Raw genomic sequence first — 18,121 nt, forward strand, 5'->3', positions numbered from 1 at the left:
GTGCAAGTCATGTACAAATACAACTCACTGTTAGGTTGTTGACCCATATATGTACAGTGGTATGAAAAAGTATCTGAACCTTTTGCAATTTCTCACATTTCTGCATAAAATCATCATCAAATGTGATCTGATCTTTGTCAAAATCACACAGATGGAAAAAAACAATGTCTGCGTAACTAAAACCACCCAAACATTTATAGGTTTTCATATTTCAATGAGGATAACATGCAAACAATGAGAAAATGGGAAAAATAAGTAAGTGAGCCCTCTGCTTAAAGAGCAATTAAAACCAATTTTTACCAAAAAATTTAAGTCAGGGGTGTGCCCAATCACTGATGAGCGGTTTTAAGTTGCCCTGCCCACTATAAAACACACACCTGGTAAGAATAGTCATGATGAGAAGCATTGTCTGATGTGTATCATGGCTTGGTCAAAAGAGCTGTCTGAACACCTGCGATCAAGGATTGGTGATTTGCATAAAGCTGGGAAAGGATACAAAATCATCTCTAAAAGTCTGGATGTTCATCAATCGACAGTCAGAGAAGTTGTCCACAAATGGAGGGAGTTTGGAACTGTTGCTTCTCTCCCAAGGAGTGGCCGTCGACCAAAGATGACGCCAAAAGATCAGCGCAGAATACTCAGAGAAGTTAAAAAGAACCCTAGAGTGTCTGCTAAGGACTTACAGACATCACTGGCACAGTCCAGTATCTCTGTGCACACATAAACTATCTGTAAAACTATGGCCAAGAATGGTGTTCATGAGAGGACTCCACCGAGGAAGCCACTGCTGTCTAAAAGGAAAAAAAAAAAAAACATAGTTGCTCGTGTTTGCAAAAAAGGGGCTTGGACACTCCACAGAGGTTTTGGCAAAATATTTCATGGACTTATGAAACCAAAGTTGAATTGTATGAGAGTAACACACAACGTCATGTGTGGAGGAAAAATGGAAGAGCTCACCAACATCAACACCTCATCCCTACCGTAAAGCATGGTGGAAGGGGCATCATGATTTGGAGCTGTTTTGTTACCTCAGGGCCTGGACAACTTGCAAACCTTAATGGAAGAATGAAATCAAAAGTTTTGCAGAAAAACCTGAGACCGTCTGTCAGACAAAAACACATTGATCCAAAACACAGAAGTAAATCAACTTCTGAATGGTTTCAGAAGAACAAAATACACGTTCTGGAGTAGCCAAGTCAAAGTCCAGACTTGAACCCCATTGAGATGCTGTGGCACAACCTAAAGACAGCGATTCGTGCCAGACATCCCAGGAATCCGACTGAACTACAGCAGTTTTGTAGAGAAAAATGGGCCTGATCGATGTGCCAGACTGATCTGCAGCTACAGGAAGCGTCTGCTATAAGTTATTCCTGCCAAATGGGAGGGTACAAAATATTAAATGTTATGGTTCACTGACTTATTTTTCCCCATTCTATCTTTGCTTGCTTACTATCCTCATTAGAATATGAAAACCAATAAATGTTTGGGTGATTTTTGTTAAGGCAAACACTGTTTTTTCATCTGTGTGATTTTGACAAAGATCAGAGCACATTTAATGGTGATTTTATGCAGAAATGTGAGAAATTCCTAAAGGTTCGGATACTTTTTCACTACTGTACATCATTTTACTTTTTTAAAAGCTGGAAAATAGCCTGGCAAACAATGGATTTGGTTTAGTCAATAGTGCGAGTCTTGGATTTCAAACATTTTTCACGTTTGAAGTGTCACCTTTTAACCGCAAGTTTGTGTTTTGAAGGAGACTGCCAATGTTTTATAGCAGACTAAAGTGGTTAGTACATTGCCTTTTTTCCCCATTAGCCTCAATGTAGCAATGCTAACTAGGGCTGTCAAAATGATCGCGTTAACGGGCGGTAATTAATTTTTAAGATTTATCACGTTAAAATATTTGACGCAATTAACGCACATGCCCCGCTCAAACAGATTAAAATGACAGCAGTGTCATGTCCACTTGTTACTTGTGTTTTTTGTCTCCCTCTGCTGGCGCTTTGGTGCGACTGATTTTATGGACCATGAGCATTGTGTAATTATTGACATCAACAATAGCGAGCCACTAGTTTATTTTTTGATTGAAAATTTTACAAATTTTATTAAAACGAAAACATTAAGAGGGGTTTTAATATAAAATGTCTATAACTTGTACTAACATTTATCTTTTAAGAACTACAAGTCTTTCTATCCATGGATCGCTTCAACAGAATGTTAATGTTAATGCCACCTTGTTGTTTTATTGTTATAATAAACAAATGCAGTACTTATGTACAGTATGTGGAATGTATATATCCGTCTTGTCTTATCTTTCCATTCCAACAATAATTTACAGAAAAATATGGCATATTTTATAGATGGTTTGAATTGCGATTAATTACGATGAATTAATTTTTAAGCTGTGATTAACTCGATTAAAAATTTTAATCGTTTGACAGCCCTAATGCTAACGTTTTGCAGTGTTTAATATAGATAGGTTTCCTTATTTTGTTTGTTTGAACTTTTATTCTAAGGCATGTTGATGACAAATCAACACCTGTGAAAAGAACTGGAGTCTCAAACGCCATCAACATGCACGTGTACATGTACGCACAAATGTATGCAGGCATGCGCGCGACGATAAAACGCAGCCGTGAAAATGACCACCCTCATTTTTATTTACAGTGCAATAAATGGACTCATTGCATATTGTGACAGGCTTAGCAACTTCAATAAAAAAAACGTCATTAGTTAGTTAGATGGACTTACGATCTGCCAGCTTGTTGTCTCCTGTCGTCTTCCAAAATTACAACTAGGGTGACGGCGCTTTAGGTGTTCATTCACGGCCGACGTGCAGTCAAGCTTGGCATTAAAGATAGACGCAACAGTGTACCCTCCTTTGTTTTGTTGAAATAAGTCAATGTTTTGGCCACTGTGGTGCACTTTTTTGGCATTGTGCCGCTTTCCCCTATTGCATACTGAATATCTGCGATTCTCAACTTTCCACGCAGATATTTTTTTAACCCTTCATTAACCGTCAATGGAATGTTGTGCCCCTTGACACATTTACGTCATTGATGACCTTGACTACGTCGACTAGTCGGGACAGCTCTAAATGAAACCCCCACTCGTTATGTTTGAAGAGTTTTATTTGGAAGGTTTTTGGTCTGTATCAAATAGTTTTGTGTTTCCACGGGCACATACCCTAATTTTCGCACAATAGGGCGCACCTGACTATAAGCCGCAGCCCACCAAATTTGGCACGGAAACGGCATTTGTTCATAGATAAGCTGCACTGGACTATAGGCCGCAGCTGTCCTCACTGTATCATGGGATATTTACAGCAAAATATATTAACCGGTAAAACTATTTGACAGCGGCATCCATCATACGACTGTCAAAAGACCAAACGAAGCACCATGACGCTTTGAACCAATTTGCTGCAAAGCTTTATTGCTTCAGGAAGCTTCAATTGACAATCACTGCTTCCTTGGGGGAGACAGTCAACCTCTGCTGCCATCTGCTGTCAACACTGTTGTCATCCAACATGCCTGTTAACATGCATTGCAGCGCTACAGATGTAAATAACAATCAAAAATCATTTTCTGTGCTAAATATTTCTTCAGTTACTGTTCCAGTTGTTTCATCAATTGCTAGTTATGGTATTTGCTAACACTTTATTTGACAGTGGTGCCATAAGACTGTCATTACACAATCATAATTATGACATGTCTCTGTCCTGAGCATTCATGAATGCTTATAACAGATGTCATTAAGTGTTATCCGGCAAATGATCTCACTTTTGAATGGATGCAAAACATCCAAGATGGACAAAAATTGAGTTAGTGACATAATTTGACAAATGACACTTAATGACATAAGCATTCAGTAATGTCCATGATAGTGTCATGTCATAATTTTAATGATCTTATGACAGTCTTATGACACTGCTGTCAAATAATGTGTTACCTAAAAAAATCAACAAACAAGCCGCACTGGACTATAAGCCACAGGTATCAAAATGAAGGAAAAAAGTAGCGGCTTATAGTCCGAAAATTACGGTAATTACATAAGACACAGACTAAGAATGAATTGCTCTAGAAAATATTTACATCAGTGGTTCTTAACCTGGGTTCGATCGAACTCCAGGGGTTCGGTGAGTAAGCCCAAGGGGTTCGGCTAAGTTAAAGAAACGCAGAGCCCTATTTTTGTACACTGATAAATTCTAGGCTAAGTGGCTTTTTAGACCAGGTTATAGACTGGTTTTTCTCCCAATTTACAGGCTTAATCAATTTATTTTATCTGCTGGCCCTCAATCTGATGGCAGGAGGCACTGGTTTGCTCAGTGGAAGGTTGACTCGCACTTGATATGAGGGCATACAACGGCTCAATGGGCAGCCTGGTATCCAATTTTGACCTGTTTATAATACATGCTGTCAAAATGAGAAGAATTTTGAACAGGAATTAGCTAACTTATTAGCTTGCGAGCTTAAATATATTGGTTTTAAATTTGAAAAAAAACCCAAACAAATTTTATTATCTAATTCCGAAGAGTTCGGTGAATCCAAATGTGAAACTTGTGGGTTTCGGTATCGTTAGCAAGGTTAAGAACCACTGATTTAGAACATAGTTGAAGAATTTGGCCAGTGGAATGGTATACTCATGACTTGCAGCAATTGAGGCACTTTGATGATGATTGAATACAAAAATATCTAAATACTAAGTTCATCATTTGAAGCTAATTTGGGAAAATGGCAAATAATTACAACTTAACATGTACATTTCCTTTGCTTGTGCACCCTTGTGTTTCAGTTGATATGCTACAGAGAACGGGAGTTCAATAATTGTAAAAGTGTGTCTTCCTGTATCATTGCATTAGGTTAAAAGCCGTGCTGACTAAGCCATGGAGGATGGGAAGCCAGTGTGGGCCCCCCACCCCACAGATGGGTTCCAGCTGGGCACCATCGTCGATATCGGAGCCGACACCCTCACTATAGAACCGCTGAGCCAGAAAGGCAAGGTGGGTCATAGCACACAAAAAGGCAACGATAGCTATAATTTGCTGACTGAGAATTGCAACATCAGCCATTCAGCGTTGATATTTGTATGCTCACATTTTATAAGAATAACCACAACTCATATTGTCACCATAAAGGATCTAACATGACTAGCTGAAACAACAAAACAAGGTGTAATAAGTGAAGCACGAGGGAGAACATTTTACTGGCCATGAATAAATAAAAGGGAGAGACAGCAGGTGTCTGATAGTGTTGCCTGTAAGAGCGCTGGTCATTAGACGATAGAGGCCACCTGCTACACCTGAGCTGTACAGTCTTTAAAGCAGCTTCTGTTTTTTCCCAAGTGTTCCCATCTCTACCACTGTTTCGTAAAAAGACACTCTTGGAAACATTGATGTCAGCTTGATGACTCTTTGGCTTTGTTCAGACTAGCAGTCAAAATCTGATTTTTAGCCTATCCTGGATGTCTCTTTTGTAATCTGAACAGTCACAAGCACAGAAATTCGATTTTTGCTGGATGGATTGAAACCACATATCGAAGGTAGTTTCATATCCAATATGGACAAGATGCTTCTTAGTCTGAACAGCTCAGATCGGTTTTGACTGTCCGTGACGTCACGCTATGCTGGATGACACCTTCTTTACCACAGCAACCTGTCTTATTGGTCAATAATGTGATCCAGTCTGAACAGGCCCAGATCAGATTTGGACACTAAAAATAGTGAGAACAGCCAGCCCTAAAATTTAGATTTGAGAAGGAAGCCAATTTAAATTAGATATGCCTGTAGTCTGAATGCAGCATTGTACATTAGCAACTTTGTTTTTGTTTTGATTGAAATTCAGTTCAAACGTTCAATTAAACAATTTGATCAATAAAGTTATGGCTCTCAAATTTCCAAGTTAGTGTCCACACGTATCAGGGCTTTTTAAAAAGTATTTTTCTCCATCTGTCAAGAAGAAAACTCCACACCACCTGGTTGGCATGAAAAATATCATCCACACTGAAGGAATCTGACCTCTTCTTAGCCAGATTTCCGGCCGAACCGCCGGACCCGCGCTGGCGCAGCTCCAACGACCCGGGCCGGAGAGAACCCGACAACCCGGCCAAAAGGCCAAACTTTGTGTGTTCACCTTAGTCTTAACTCCTTGTACTGACTCCATTTATTTTGAAAGCTGGAAAAGGGCTTCAAAGCATAAGTTGACAATTTATTCAGGTTGACAGCGATCAAACAGCAAGGCGAAACAGAAACAGACTCAGGCGAGGAGACAGACTCGTTCCAAGGTCATATATCACAAGTCAACAAAAGGTTCCCGAGAAAAAATGACAACGATTAGTCTTTTTGAAGGCTATCGCGGGGTGGGCCATGGGCAGGAAGAAGGGTGTGTTTGGGTCTTCCTCTGTTGCAGATTTGACTGGTCATTTTAGTTAAACATTCAGTCTTTTTGAAGGCTCTCACGGGGCGTGCTGTAGGCAGAAGAAGACTGTGTTTGGGCATTGGATTATAGTCTGTTTGTGGATTGGACAGGAGGATTCGGGAGTTAATGTTGTCAGGGCAACAAGGGTTTTGGATTTTGCCACCTCAGCGCAACGTGAGTGCTGAGAGTTCACTTCTCGGTCGCGGGTTCCTCCTTATCAGATGTTCTTTGTCAAGACAAGATGTCCCGCTATCTGTTCTGGACTGTCCGGAAGAACTGATTGCGGGAGTAGGTGGTGTAGACGTGGCCTTGTCTTGCCTCTTTAGTGTCAATCTTGCTCAGTCAGTTGCACGATGCACACGTTGGGCTTCGGTGATAAGAAGGCGTCATGTATCTCTGATGCCCTATGTCAAATATATTCTGCTTGTTTTCCTTAAACTATAATATGAATGCTAGTTGTTATATGTTGGGTGTTTTAGAGTAATACAAACAGTCAAACAGTAAATACGAGAAACGATACTATTCCCTTCAACACCCAACAGTAACAGTAAATTTCTTTGTAATTTTATTTTATTTTTTTTTTTACATATTTCTGAATATGCATTCAAGCACAGAGTGACAAAAGTAAAATGGTTCAACGATCGTATTTTGTCTGTTTAGCCCTTGTCTTGTGAGATGTTCATGAACCATTAGCAAGTTAGCCCAGGTCGCTAAGAGTTTATATATGTGCATTAAATATGTCTGTAATACATTCGCAATGTATATGTGATGTAAGATTGCAAATCCCCCGTGACCGTAAGCGAAGTCCCTGAAAGTAAACACAGGTCGCACGTATAACATTTGAACATTTTTTGTTGCACGTATAACATTTGAACATTTTTTGTTGCAGGCAGTGACGTTTCCACTGTGAAAAAAACGCAAACCTCCCAGTTATCAATGTACACAAGTCATGTGACGTGACGAAGCATCAAACATAAAATTGACAAATCTTCACTTTGCCTGGAGTTTTTAAAAACCCTCGTTCGTAACGCCCAAAATGTGCGTTTGTGTGTGGATAATAGGACAAACCGGAGAAAATGTTCTTTTTGCGAGATACATGTAGACATGGTCTTAGTCCGTATAATGTGGATTGTAATGTGCAACTGAAGTTGCAGACATCTGCCCTGTTTTGGTACAAACTAGAAACTACATGAGTCACCGTATTTGAAGCTCTGGCCTGCCAAAGTCAGCAATGTTGCTTGTTGCAATTTTGCAAATTGCGGCGCTTAAGGGGTCTTAAACATTGCTGTGGTTTCGTACAATGTGAGTTGGATTTAACCAAACATGTTCTATTAGCTGTGCTATAAACCACAAACACTTGTGACTGAATTTTCACTACGAGGCATTTGTAATTGTCTATAGATGCTAAAATGACAGCAAATCAATTAAAAAAAAAAAAAATTTTTTTAAATCAATGAATTGGCTAGTTCAATAAGACCAATCCACTCATACAACTTATTATTATCTTCAATGAAAACCTATATACCGTATTGGCCCGAATATAAGATGGCCCTGATCATAAGAAGACCCCCTCTTTTTCAAGACTCAAGTTTGAAAAAGACTTTTTGAACATCAAATTAATTTTTATACAGAGAATAATTACAGTACATCCCAAACAAATGATTATAACAATATATTTGAGAGAAAAAACATGTTATTTTGCCTCATTCAAATCTTAATATCTGAACATTTAAACATGTAAACTAAAGTGCAATCACATTCGTAAATGAATGGCTTCTGGTTTTTGAAATGTAAATAAACCAATCTATTGTGATAAAACAACAAAATTGCAATAACTGCATTAACCATCAAAGTGAAGTCTAACTGTAACTGTAGTCTTGAAACAAATCTGAATAAGGAAAAACATTGCAATAAAATAATGCAAACTGGTTATTAAACTGAAAAGAGTAGCTGAGCTCTGTAACGACCAGTGTTGTTAATAACGGCGTTACAATATAACGGCGTTACCAACGGCGTTATTTTTTTCAGTAGTGAGTAATCTAATTAATTACTTTTCTCATCTTGGCAACGCCGTTACCGTTACTGAGGCGGGAAAGGCGTGCGTTACTATGCGTTACTAAGTTGGTTGAACAAAAAAAGTCAGAGAGACGGACTCACGGAGACGAGAGAGCAGAGCAGGAGTGGGGAAGACGCCGTTGCAAACGCGATGCTAGGTGGCTCCAATAATACCTGACTGTAGCCTACAAACTACGCCCACATGATACGGTAGATATCACATATTATAGAACTAGATGCAAATGTTAGACACGGCTGCATTGGCAACATGTTTAAGGACTACATGCGTTAGTAAACAGCCGCCATCTTAAAGCAGTAGACCTCTCAGGAAGGCTCTGTTGTAGAGATCCTTCCTAGCGAACCTACTTTTTTTTTTTTTTTTTTTTTAATCTAAAATGGTCCTAAATGGGCAAAATCTTGACTTAAATCTATCTTTAAATGATGAAACAGTTTTAAAACTTACACATGTTGAAAGTAGACAGAAGGGAACTAATGCAATAGCGGGAGCAATTTTAACAACTTTAACGGTTGATTCACAACTTTAAATGACTTCCACACATAGCAGAGGTTACTATCAAGTTATCGCAATATCCGCAATACCCCTGTGTCTAGTTAAGTTTAGGGTAAAGAATTGGGCTAGGGCCAATTGTCCCAAAAACCCTTTAAACTTCACATTGTGTGCCCTTTTTATTTTTTTTGAGAAAAAAAAAAAAAAACATGAAAATTATCACTAGTTACTTTGCCAAGTAACTAATTACTCTTAAATTCAAGTAACTGAGTTACTAACGCAATTACTTTTTGGGAGAAGTAATTTGTAACTGTAATTAATTACTTTTTTAAAGTAAAATTAACAACACTGGTTACGACAGAACATCGCTTCAATGATATCTGGCGCCATCTAGCATCGTGAATGGGTACAATGTCTAGACTGAGAATATAAGACGACCCCTTCTTTTTCAGTGTTATTTCAATGCAAAAAACATACATATTCGGGTCAATATGGTAGTTGTCCCCCCCAAATTAACAGTCTTAATAAGCCACTCAAATTCCTCACCCAATTAGACTTCATCATTTTTGCATGATTGCCCATGAATGGCTGTCATGCCTATAATGACTTGTTTCTTTCATGACCACAGCACTCGAATGGAATGCGTTGAACCTCATCCTCAGTTTATTCTTTTGCACAAAAACAAACTACCGTATGACCCATTCAGTGAGAAAATGAAAGACTGATTGAAGGTCTCTTTTTCTGTCACACTTTCTGTTGCAGTGTTGAGCTCATTAGTGGACACAACCATCGGCCTGGCTTTCACTTATTTGTCAATTTTAAGGCTTAGATGTACTGTTTGTCATGGGGATTTTATTGTGGCTGAATATGCTTGAAGTCTGTTTTGTGAAATTATGTAGTGTATTAGTACAGAGCGTGTAGATACAAACCTGAAGGCAAGCTTTAATGATTTTTTTATATTTGATATTGGGGGTATGACAAAATATTGAAATGGTGACACTTTTTATTCCAAAAGGTTATCGATATGCTCCTTCCTAGAATCAAAACATTGTTTTAAAAAGGTGTCAATGTTTAATTGAAGTAAAAAAAAAGGAACCAACAAGCTGCTACCAAAATCTTCCATTAAAATAGTGTCTTAATCTATGGCTGCTGTCGACGGCGCTTGACGCCCAATCCATTTGGACTGGGAGGAGTGAATCTGTTCATTCGAAACCAGCGTATTTGCAGCCAGTCTTTCTGATTTCTGGGGCATCTACAAGTCTTTTTTGTTGTTGTTCGTTTTAGGCCAGGGGTGTCCAAACTTTTTGCAAAGGGGGCCAGATTTGGTGTGGTAAAAATGTGGGGGGCCGACCTTGGCTGACGTCCTTTACGTAGACAATGTATTTAAGCAAATTTTAGCAAGCCATTCTGTGTGTCACATTTGCTCTATTTTTTTTTTTTTTTTTTTTTTTTATATTAATAATTTCAACAATCTCGCAACTAGCCTTTGTGGCGTTCTCTTTCGACTCTTGGCCTATTGCGAAATACTAATGCTGTAAAATTAAACTAGCTTCATATTGCTTCGATTTCTCGCTACGTATCTTCCCTGTAATCTTGTCGTACATGTCAGTGTGTCTTGTATGCTAATGTCGCCTCACATTGAACTCTTTAAAAACAGCAACTGTCTCTTTGCAAATGAGGCTGACACAGTTGTTGCGTATTTTAGTAAAGAAATAGTCCAATTTCCACCCATCCTTGAAGTGTCGGCAGTCAACTTTTTTTTTGTTGATTGTCGCCATTTTAGAAAATTGGGAGTAAAGGGTCACACAGGGTAATTTTGCTCAGAGTGCTGCTACCTTTTAGTGGGTAAATGAGGAGCAGCATTTAGTGTTTAAGCTACTTCATATGCTGGTAGCAGTTCTGCTTACCAATTTATTAAGTCTGTGTGCGGGCCAGACGTTATTGATATTATGACAGAGGCTGGGGGCCGGATGAAATTTGACCACGGGCCGCATTTGGCCCCCGGGCCGGACTTTGGACATGTCTGTTTTAGGCCATATACAGGTTACTTCCTGTTGAGTTGGGGTCACTTCCTATTCATTTGGGGAGATTACCGGGTAACTTCCTCCTCCGTAACCCCAAATCAACAGGAAGTGACTCGTAAGTGCCTCAAAATCAAAAGGGAGTGACTGAAAACCAACAGTAAATGACCTAAATTCATCACCATTGACCGCCAAGTGGGAGGGATGGCAGCGAATGGTCGAACGCTTTTGTCCAGGTTATTCCTTGTGCGGCAGGCCTAGGACAAAGTGAAAATAATATGTCCCCTTTAAAAGAGTTAGCTTACTTGCCCGTAACTGCGGGCAGATCTATTCTTAACTTGAACATTCTGACAGATTGTGGACGAGCTCCAAATTAGAAGAGCTTTAAGATGATATGTATTATTCAAGCATGAACAGAATAAAATGCATTTACTCTCAGCTATGTAATTTTTACATTTGGATTCTAGGTTGTTTTTTGGGCTCTCACAGGACCAGTACGGAGTGCTGCCATCATTTTGCTTTGTCAGTTAGTCAGTCAGGTGTTTAGATTCTGTTATTCATCACGGTGCCATGTCTTCCCTTGTTTCCCTCGCAGCTCGGTTGTTTTGTTTTGCTCATTTTTATTAATGCTCCACAATAGAAAGAGAATATCACTTGCCAAGGAATGTATTGCTCCAGATCCCATTACTGTGGCATGATTAGGCATGGTTAACTTATTAATCTGATTCATTTCAACCAAAAAATTCCAGAACAATGAAAAATCTATACATATATTGTCAATAATGAGAATTATTCTTATTAGCGCTGTACAATAGTGGGAAACAAACCTGATATTGCGACTTCCTGGGGGTTTGCGATATTCGCCGGGTTACGCCGTTCTCGCCTTAGGCAGTTTTGACTTTACGATGCCGGAGTCTCGTCCGCCATTTTGTCTCCAGTCGTTGTTTAACAGACACACAAGTTTGTCCTTTCCGTACAGTATCATTTTTAGACGGGCATTTGTTTGTTTTGCCATGGGCTCTGTAGAGCACTTTGCTATCGTCTAGTATAGGCTTCACTATCAGTTAACGGGACACGGGGCCGATCCGTAGGGGGCCTATTTTCAAAAAGTTAGCGTTCCAATATTTTCAAAATCAAAGCCTCTAGCGACGTAAAACCAAAACGGGCTCCTTCCTTAATGTTATTGTCGGGACACTGGCCGCGGGGCCGATTAATAGGGGCCTATCTCTTTCAAAGCTGACCAAGTGGAGAAACAGACAAAGAGCTTTTTCCGTTAAAAATTCTTGTGAATAAATTGGTAAATCCCTGAATTCTTTCCCAATTCTTTATAGATATGGACGTAAAACAGTCTCGATTCTTGGTTAAAAGCAAAAAAAAAAAAAAAACTGGCAGATAGCATTTTTTAAAAGTAAATATGTCGAATGTGCTGCTCGTCTTTAGGTCACTGTGGCGCCGCCTTACCACAACAAAGAGCAGTTTACGTTTAAATTTTTGTGAATAAATGCTTAAATCCCCAAATTCTTCATAGGTATGGACGTAAAACCGTCTCAAAGTCGTTCCCTAATAAAATCCTGATTATTTTTTTTTTGGAAGTATAACAAAACTTGGCTAAAAAAAAGGCTATATAATTCTCAAATTTTAAACTATATGCACAAAAATCACCAAATGCAGAGATAATCACCTATATTTTCAAGATCAATAGCAATATTTTACATATCATTTATATTAAGTTTTTGCCCAAAATAGCAAACTTATTTTTTTTTTTATTTAGTGCAGGTTTTCAACAGCTAATAAATCACTCAATTTTCACATCAGAAATTTAATACTTCAGGAAAGCATGCAGAATCATCTTAATTTTACTCATCAAAAGCAAATTAAGCATTTTTCTGTATACAATCACACCTTTTTTTAGGTTGAATTACGACGTCACTATTGCCTCAGCACATCTAGCCGGCTAGCTGGCCCTCGTCGTTTTTAGATTGAAGTGTTACATAAATTAAAACACGTGTTTTTAGATTGAAATGTTACATAAAATAAAACACGTTAAAGCCGAATTTTTTGTATGGACGCAGAAATGTCTTAATTACTAGTTTTTTTGCCCAAAAAATGGGCAGTTGGGCAAAAATTACCTGATTATTTGAATATAAAATGCTATAGTGTATGGATACAAAATCCAACATGGCGGCCATCACAAAACAAAGAGCTTTTTTAGTTGAAAATTCTTGTAAATAAATGTGTAAATGAGCGTGAAACAGTCTAGATTTTTGGTGAAAAGCAAAAAACCTTGAATCCTCGACCAAATCACTCTTGAGACACTCCTGCCTGCTTGTATGCACTAAAACGTTTGTCCTGTTTCCACCTAAATCTGGCGTAAGACACAGCGTGTTTTTGAGTTCATCACAGCGAAAGCTCTGCCTGGCCCGGCCCCCTACGGGAAGCCGTGGCACAATATCTGTTGGAGCTGTCTCGTCAACTGATAGTGAAGTCTATGACTCTAGCTGTGGAACTTTTTGAAATTGTTTATTTCAACTGTGACATGTGGACATCTGAGCTAAACAGACTGGCGGAAAAGGAGCGATTAATTAATCAGTTATACTTTTCCAATGACAGACATTCCTTTCTCCAATAAATCAAGTGTTCCCAGCGGAGGACGACGTCAACAAACATGTTGAGGATAACTGTAAGTGTTCATATCTCAATGTAATGTCCTTTGAAAAAAAATAACAATAATAACAGCATGTCTTTCTTTTCAGGTTCCCTCATGTACTTGAATGAAGCCACTCTCCTCAACAACGTCAAAGTGCGATACAATAAGGAACATATCTATGTACGTCCTCTTTCGGCTCTTGCGCCGTTTCAAACTAGCGGCAGCCTAGTGTAAAGGATTTAACGGCAACCCATTTATTGTGTATGTGAGAGCGGACTTTTTGGCAAAAGTGAGCGGTGGACGGCTGTCTTAAGCGGAACGGCAAGTTTGAATGAATTTGCACCAAGAGGCGTGGCCCAAAATAGAGCCTTGCTCTATTTTCAGAGCACCAATGCCCTTACATCAACAACGCATCCAATAGCGGAGGGGCAGGCATACTTATATCTGTGCTGTCAGGCTGTTTCGGCGGACGGATACGCAATTTACGGCTGATGAAACCTTGATATATGCCCTTATTTAAAGTTTTGTGAGCTCTTGGAAACTAGAAAAATGACTCTCATTCCTTTCCTTGCTAAGCTAAATGGTACCTCGATGTGCGTTTGTGTGGAAATGTATTTCCCGAACAACGACAAAAAAACTATTCACCTTCTCGTCGAAACTAGTAAAAGACGGCTATTATAATGCCCCCTACTCTTTGAAATAACAAAAGGCTCTGTTCTCTTGTGCAACAATTAGAAATAAATGCATTGGTGCTTGGTAGTAAAGCAAATATGCTTGGAGCTTTTAATTTCCTGAAAGCGTGCATGTGGCTCCTCCCATTTTGCGCTTGCCGTGGACTGCTCATAATCACACTGGGCTGACGTTAGTGTGAAAAGCCCTTTACATTAGCATTATGGGAGAGCACCGTATTTTCTACAATAAAAGGTGCACCTTATATAGATCAATATTGGTTAATCATGGCATGACATTCCCTCTATCTCCATCTAGTGGATGCATAACACAACCCCAACCACTACTACTACTGCCCCTTAATACTGTGGTGCGCCTTTTATATGAAAACGGTTCTAAAATGGGCTATTCATTGAAGGTGCCATATAGTGTGGTAAATACGGAATATATGCGACCCTATTTCACATCTCCTGGCATCATTCACAATACAGGAGAACACTGCAGATTAGACGGTAGAGCTAGAAATATCATATTATTTCCTACCAATGAGGAGAACGGGCCAAGTGGTAAAGAGCAATGAGGGGTTAGCTGAGGCCGACAGTGTCAATGTCAAGCAGTATCCTGATCCCAGTCACTCACTTATAAAATGAGAGACAGCTGGTAAATGGGGAAAAGTAAGGCAAGAAAATAAGACAAGGTGGCTTTGTCTCACAAATATTTGATAATTGTATGTTTGGCTAACTCTTTTTATTGTTTCTTTTACAGACCTATGTGGCCAATATATTGATAGCTGTCAATCCTTACTACGACATCCCCAACCTGTACGGCCCAGAAGCCATCAAGTCATACCAGGGGAAGTCTTTGGGGACTCAGCCCCCTCATGTCTACGCAATTGGTGAGATCGCACACCACGCGTAAAAATATCCAAAATCAACCCAAATAAATAAAACTAAATGCAAACACTTTCAAAACAAACCATTACGACACCACTTGAATTTAACGAATCCTCGAAGTAGCAAAATTTGATTCAAAGCTTTTTTTCTAATCAAATTACTCGAGTTAATCAATTAATCGTTGCAGCACTAGTTTGAACTTTTTCCTTTGCTTTTGATGTGTTTAATGATGTCCCCAAAGAAGGGTACAAGAGAAAAAGTGCAAGGACAACCGTGTAATTGGAAAGGAATATCACGCCACAATAAAATTAGGTTAAATAAGGATCTAGATTGTCAATATAACATTAGCAGTACAATTACTGGCAAGTCATGTTTTTTTATTGCACAATTAAACACAAAGTAAGTCAAAGTTCTTTACATCACATTAAAATCAGCAAGACACAATTTAAGAAATAGAACTAAAAACACTTATACATCAGTGTTTCCCACAGGATTTTAGAAGACTGTGGTGGGAGGGTCTCTGACCCTCGGGGTAGGGTATGTGTGTACATTTTCAAGCCTGGTGTATCTCTTTAGGGCATTTTGAGACCACTGAATGTAATATAAATTGCTGTATATGAACATAACAGGTTGGTATCATCCTTAAGAACACACAAAGGCATATCAGGAATATTTCAAATTTAATCTTGAATCAAAAAGCCATGACACAAAGTAATTAATTCATTCACTCACTCATTCAATCCATTGTTCATTCACCCACTACTGACACACTCTGCACCCTGCCATTGAACATTTAATTTTTTCTGGTTTTGTGAAGAAAATTTCCATAGCTCTTCCAAAATTGAACGCATCAGGGCTTGGTCCATTTATGGAGACTCTCAGGCAGGCAGCAAGGTGTTCTCCTTGCAGTCTGTTCCTGAGGTCTGATTTGACCTATAATACCCTTTTCCCACTGAAACTAGTAAGTCAACGCGCGTTTTTCTAAGCCGATGCATCCCACTAGCAATTGGCATTTGGCACCTTTCTCATTGACGAAAAAAGCCGTGTCTTTTTTTTTTTTTCACCCGTCTAACACCCACCCCTCCTCAGCCGTGCGTAAGGGGCGTGACGTCACCACGCTAAGATGCGCTTCGACAAGTGCGACCGAATTCATTCAGTTCAAGGAAGTTAACAATGCAAAGCAACATGGAAGCCTCCTTTCAATTTGTGTTCTCTGTTTTCATGCGTTTTACTGCCCGCAAAATGGTCGAAATGCAGCAAAGGATCAACACTGTGCTTGTGCTGAGGCAACGTATGCGACGTAAATTTTGGTTTGAAATTGAAAGGAGTCGTGTACGTCACAGGAGGAGGAGAAGAGCTTTTGTTTCGTCTGTTATGGCTATTGATAACGCTGCTACACCGACTGTTCGCCGTATGTGGATCCGGGCTAGAGCACATGGTTTTTGTTTTTTGTTATGATGCATCACGTACTAGCCTACGTCACCACGTAGATTAGGGTGTTGACTGTTGACCCGGGGTTTTGCTTTCACACTGCATTACCCCTTTCCCACAGGCCAAAAAACCCGTGTCAACCCGCTAACAATCGGCTTTTGGTGGCATTGGGAAAGGTGCAGCGACCCGCCTTGACCCGTGTCAATCAACCCGCCAAGCGACCCGTGTTAAAATCACCTCGGCTCTGATCGCCATGCAGTGTGAAAGCAAAACCCCGGGTCAACAGTCAACACCCTAATCTACGTGGTGACGTAGGCTAGTACGTGATGCGTCATAACAAAAACAGAAACCATGTGCTCTAGCCCGGATCCACAATACAGCGAACAGTCGGTGTAGCAGCGTTAGCAATAGCCATAACAAATGAAACAAAGGCTCTTCTCCTCCTTCTGTGACGTACACGACTCCTTTCAATTTCAAGCCAAAATTCACGTCGTCTACGTTGCCTCAGCACAAGCAGAGTGTTGATCCTTTGCTGCATTTCGACCATTTTGAGGGCAGGAAAAAGCATGAAAACAGAGAACATAAATGGAAAGGAAGCTTCTATGTTGCTTTGCATTGTTTACTTCCTTGAACTGAATGAATTCGGTCACACTTGTCAAAGCGCATCTTAGCGTGGTGACGTCACTAACCTTACGCACGGATGAGGAGGGGTTGGGGGGTTAGACGGGTGGAAAAAAAAAAAAGACACAGCTTTTTTTTTGTCAATGGGAAAGGTGCCAAATGCCAATTGCTAGTGGGTTGCATCGGCTTGGAAAAACGCGCGTTGACCCACTAGTTTCAGTGGGAAAGGGGCACATGGCGATCAGAGCCGAGGTGATTTTAACGCGGGTCGCTGGGCGGGTCGCTGCACCTTTCCCACTGCCACCAAAAGCCGATTGTTAGCAGGTTGACACGGGTTTTTTTGGCCAGTGGGAAAGGGGTATTGTACTCTCCTTTACTTGACAATTATGCACCTTACATTCACACCAAATATTATGCATATTTGGCACACCCGTCAGCACCTCTAGTCATGCCCTTGCCCTGTTCATTGTGGAGAAGTCCCTCTCGCAGTTGACGCAGGAGACTGGAATGACCAGAGCAACTCCTGCCAAGTGGCTCAACGGGAAAGCCTTGCAATATGTTCCAATCCGCGGTAAATTCGGTTTTACATGACCAAAAACACATCGAGTCGCTAAAACCAACAGTCTGTCTCGCGCTAGCCATGTTGAATATCTTGAAATGTCTCTCGCTAGTTTCTTGTAGCTTTACCGACGTCGTGTCAGCCCGTCGCTGATTGGTCCGCTCCGCTGTCTATTTGCTGTGGCTGGCTCCGCCCTGGAATTTTTTTTCTGCTGAATGGTGGCCAGACAGCTATGAGTCTGGTGTACCAGGCTAGTAGTCCCGTCTATGAGCGCGACCTGTTGGCGCGTGTGTCTGTG

The 18,121-nt window shown here is 40.0% G+C and overlaps 1 protein-coding gene across 2 annotated transcripts in view; it reads left to right on the plus strand.

Annotated features, from left to right (window-relative positions):
- LOC130930694 (unconventional myosin-VI-like) overlaps positions 1-18,121 on the plus strand; it is a 130,649-nt gene that overhangs the window by 13,094 nt on the left and 99,434 nt on the right. For both annotated transcript variants that reach the window (XM_057858734.1, XM_057858735.1), the window contains exons 2-5: positions 4,865-5,005; positions 13,614-13,683; positions 13,757-13,830; positions 15,085-15,214. In XM_057858734.1, coding sequence (XP_057714717.1) covers positions 4,889-5,005; positions 13,614-13,683; positions 13,757-13,830; positions 15,085-15,214 — 391 coding nt within the window. In that variant the 5' untranslated portion in view covers positions 4,865-4,888. The remainder of the gene's footprint in view (positions 1-4,864; positions 5,006-13,613; positions 13,684-13,756; positions 13,831-15,084; positions 15,215-18,121) is intronic.

This window comes from Corythoichthys intestinalis, chromosome 15 (assembly GCF_030265065.1).
Source record: "Corythoichthys intestinalis isolate RoL2023-P3 chromosome 15, ASM3026506v1, whole genome shotgun sequence".
In the NCBI taxonomy this organism is placed as follows: Eukaryota; Metazoa; Chordata; class Actinopteri; order Syngnathiformes; family Syngnathidae; genus Corythoichthys; species Corythoichthys intestinalis.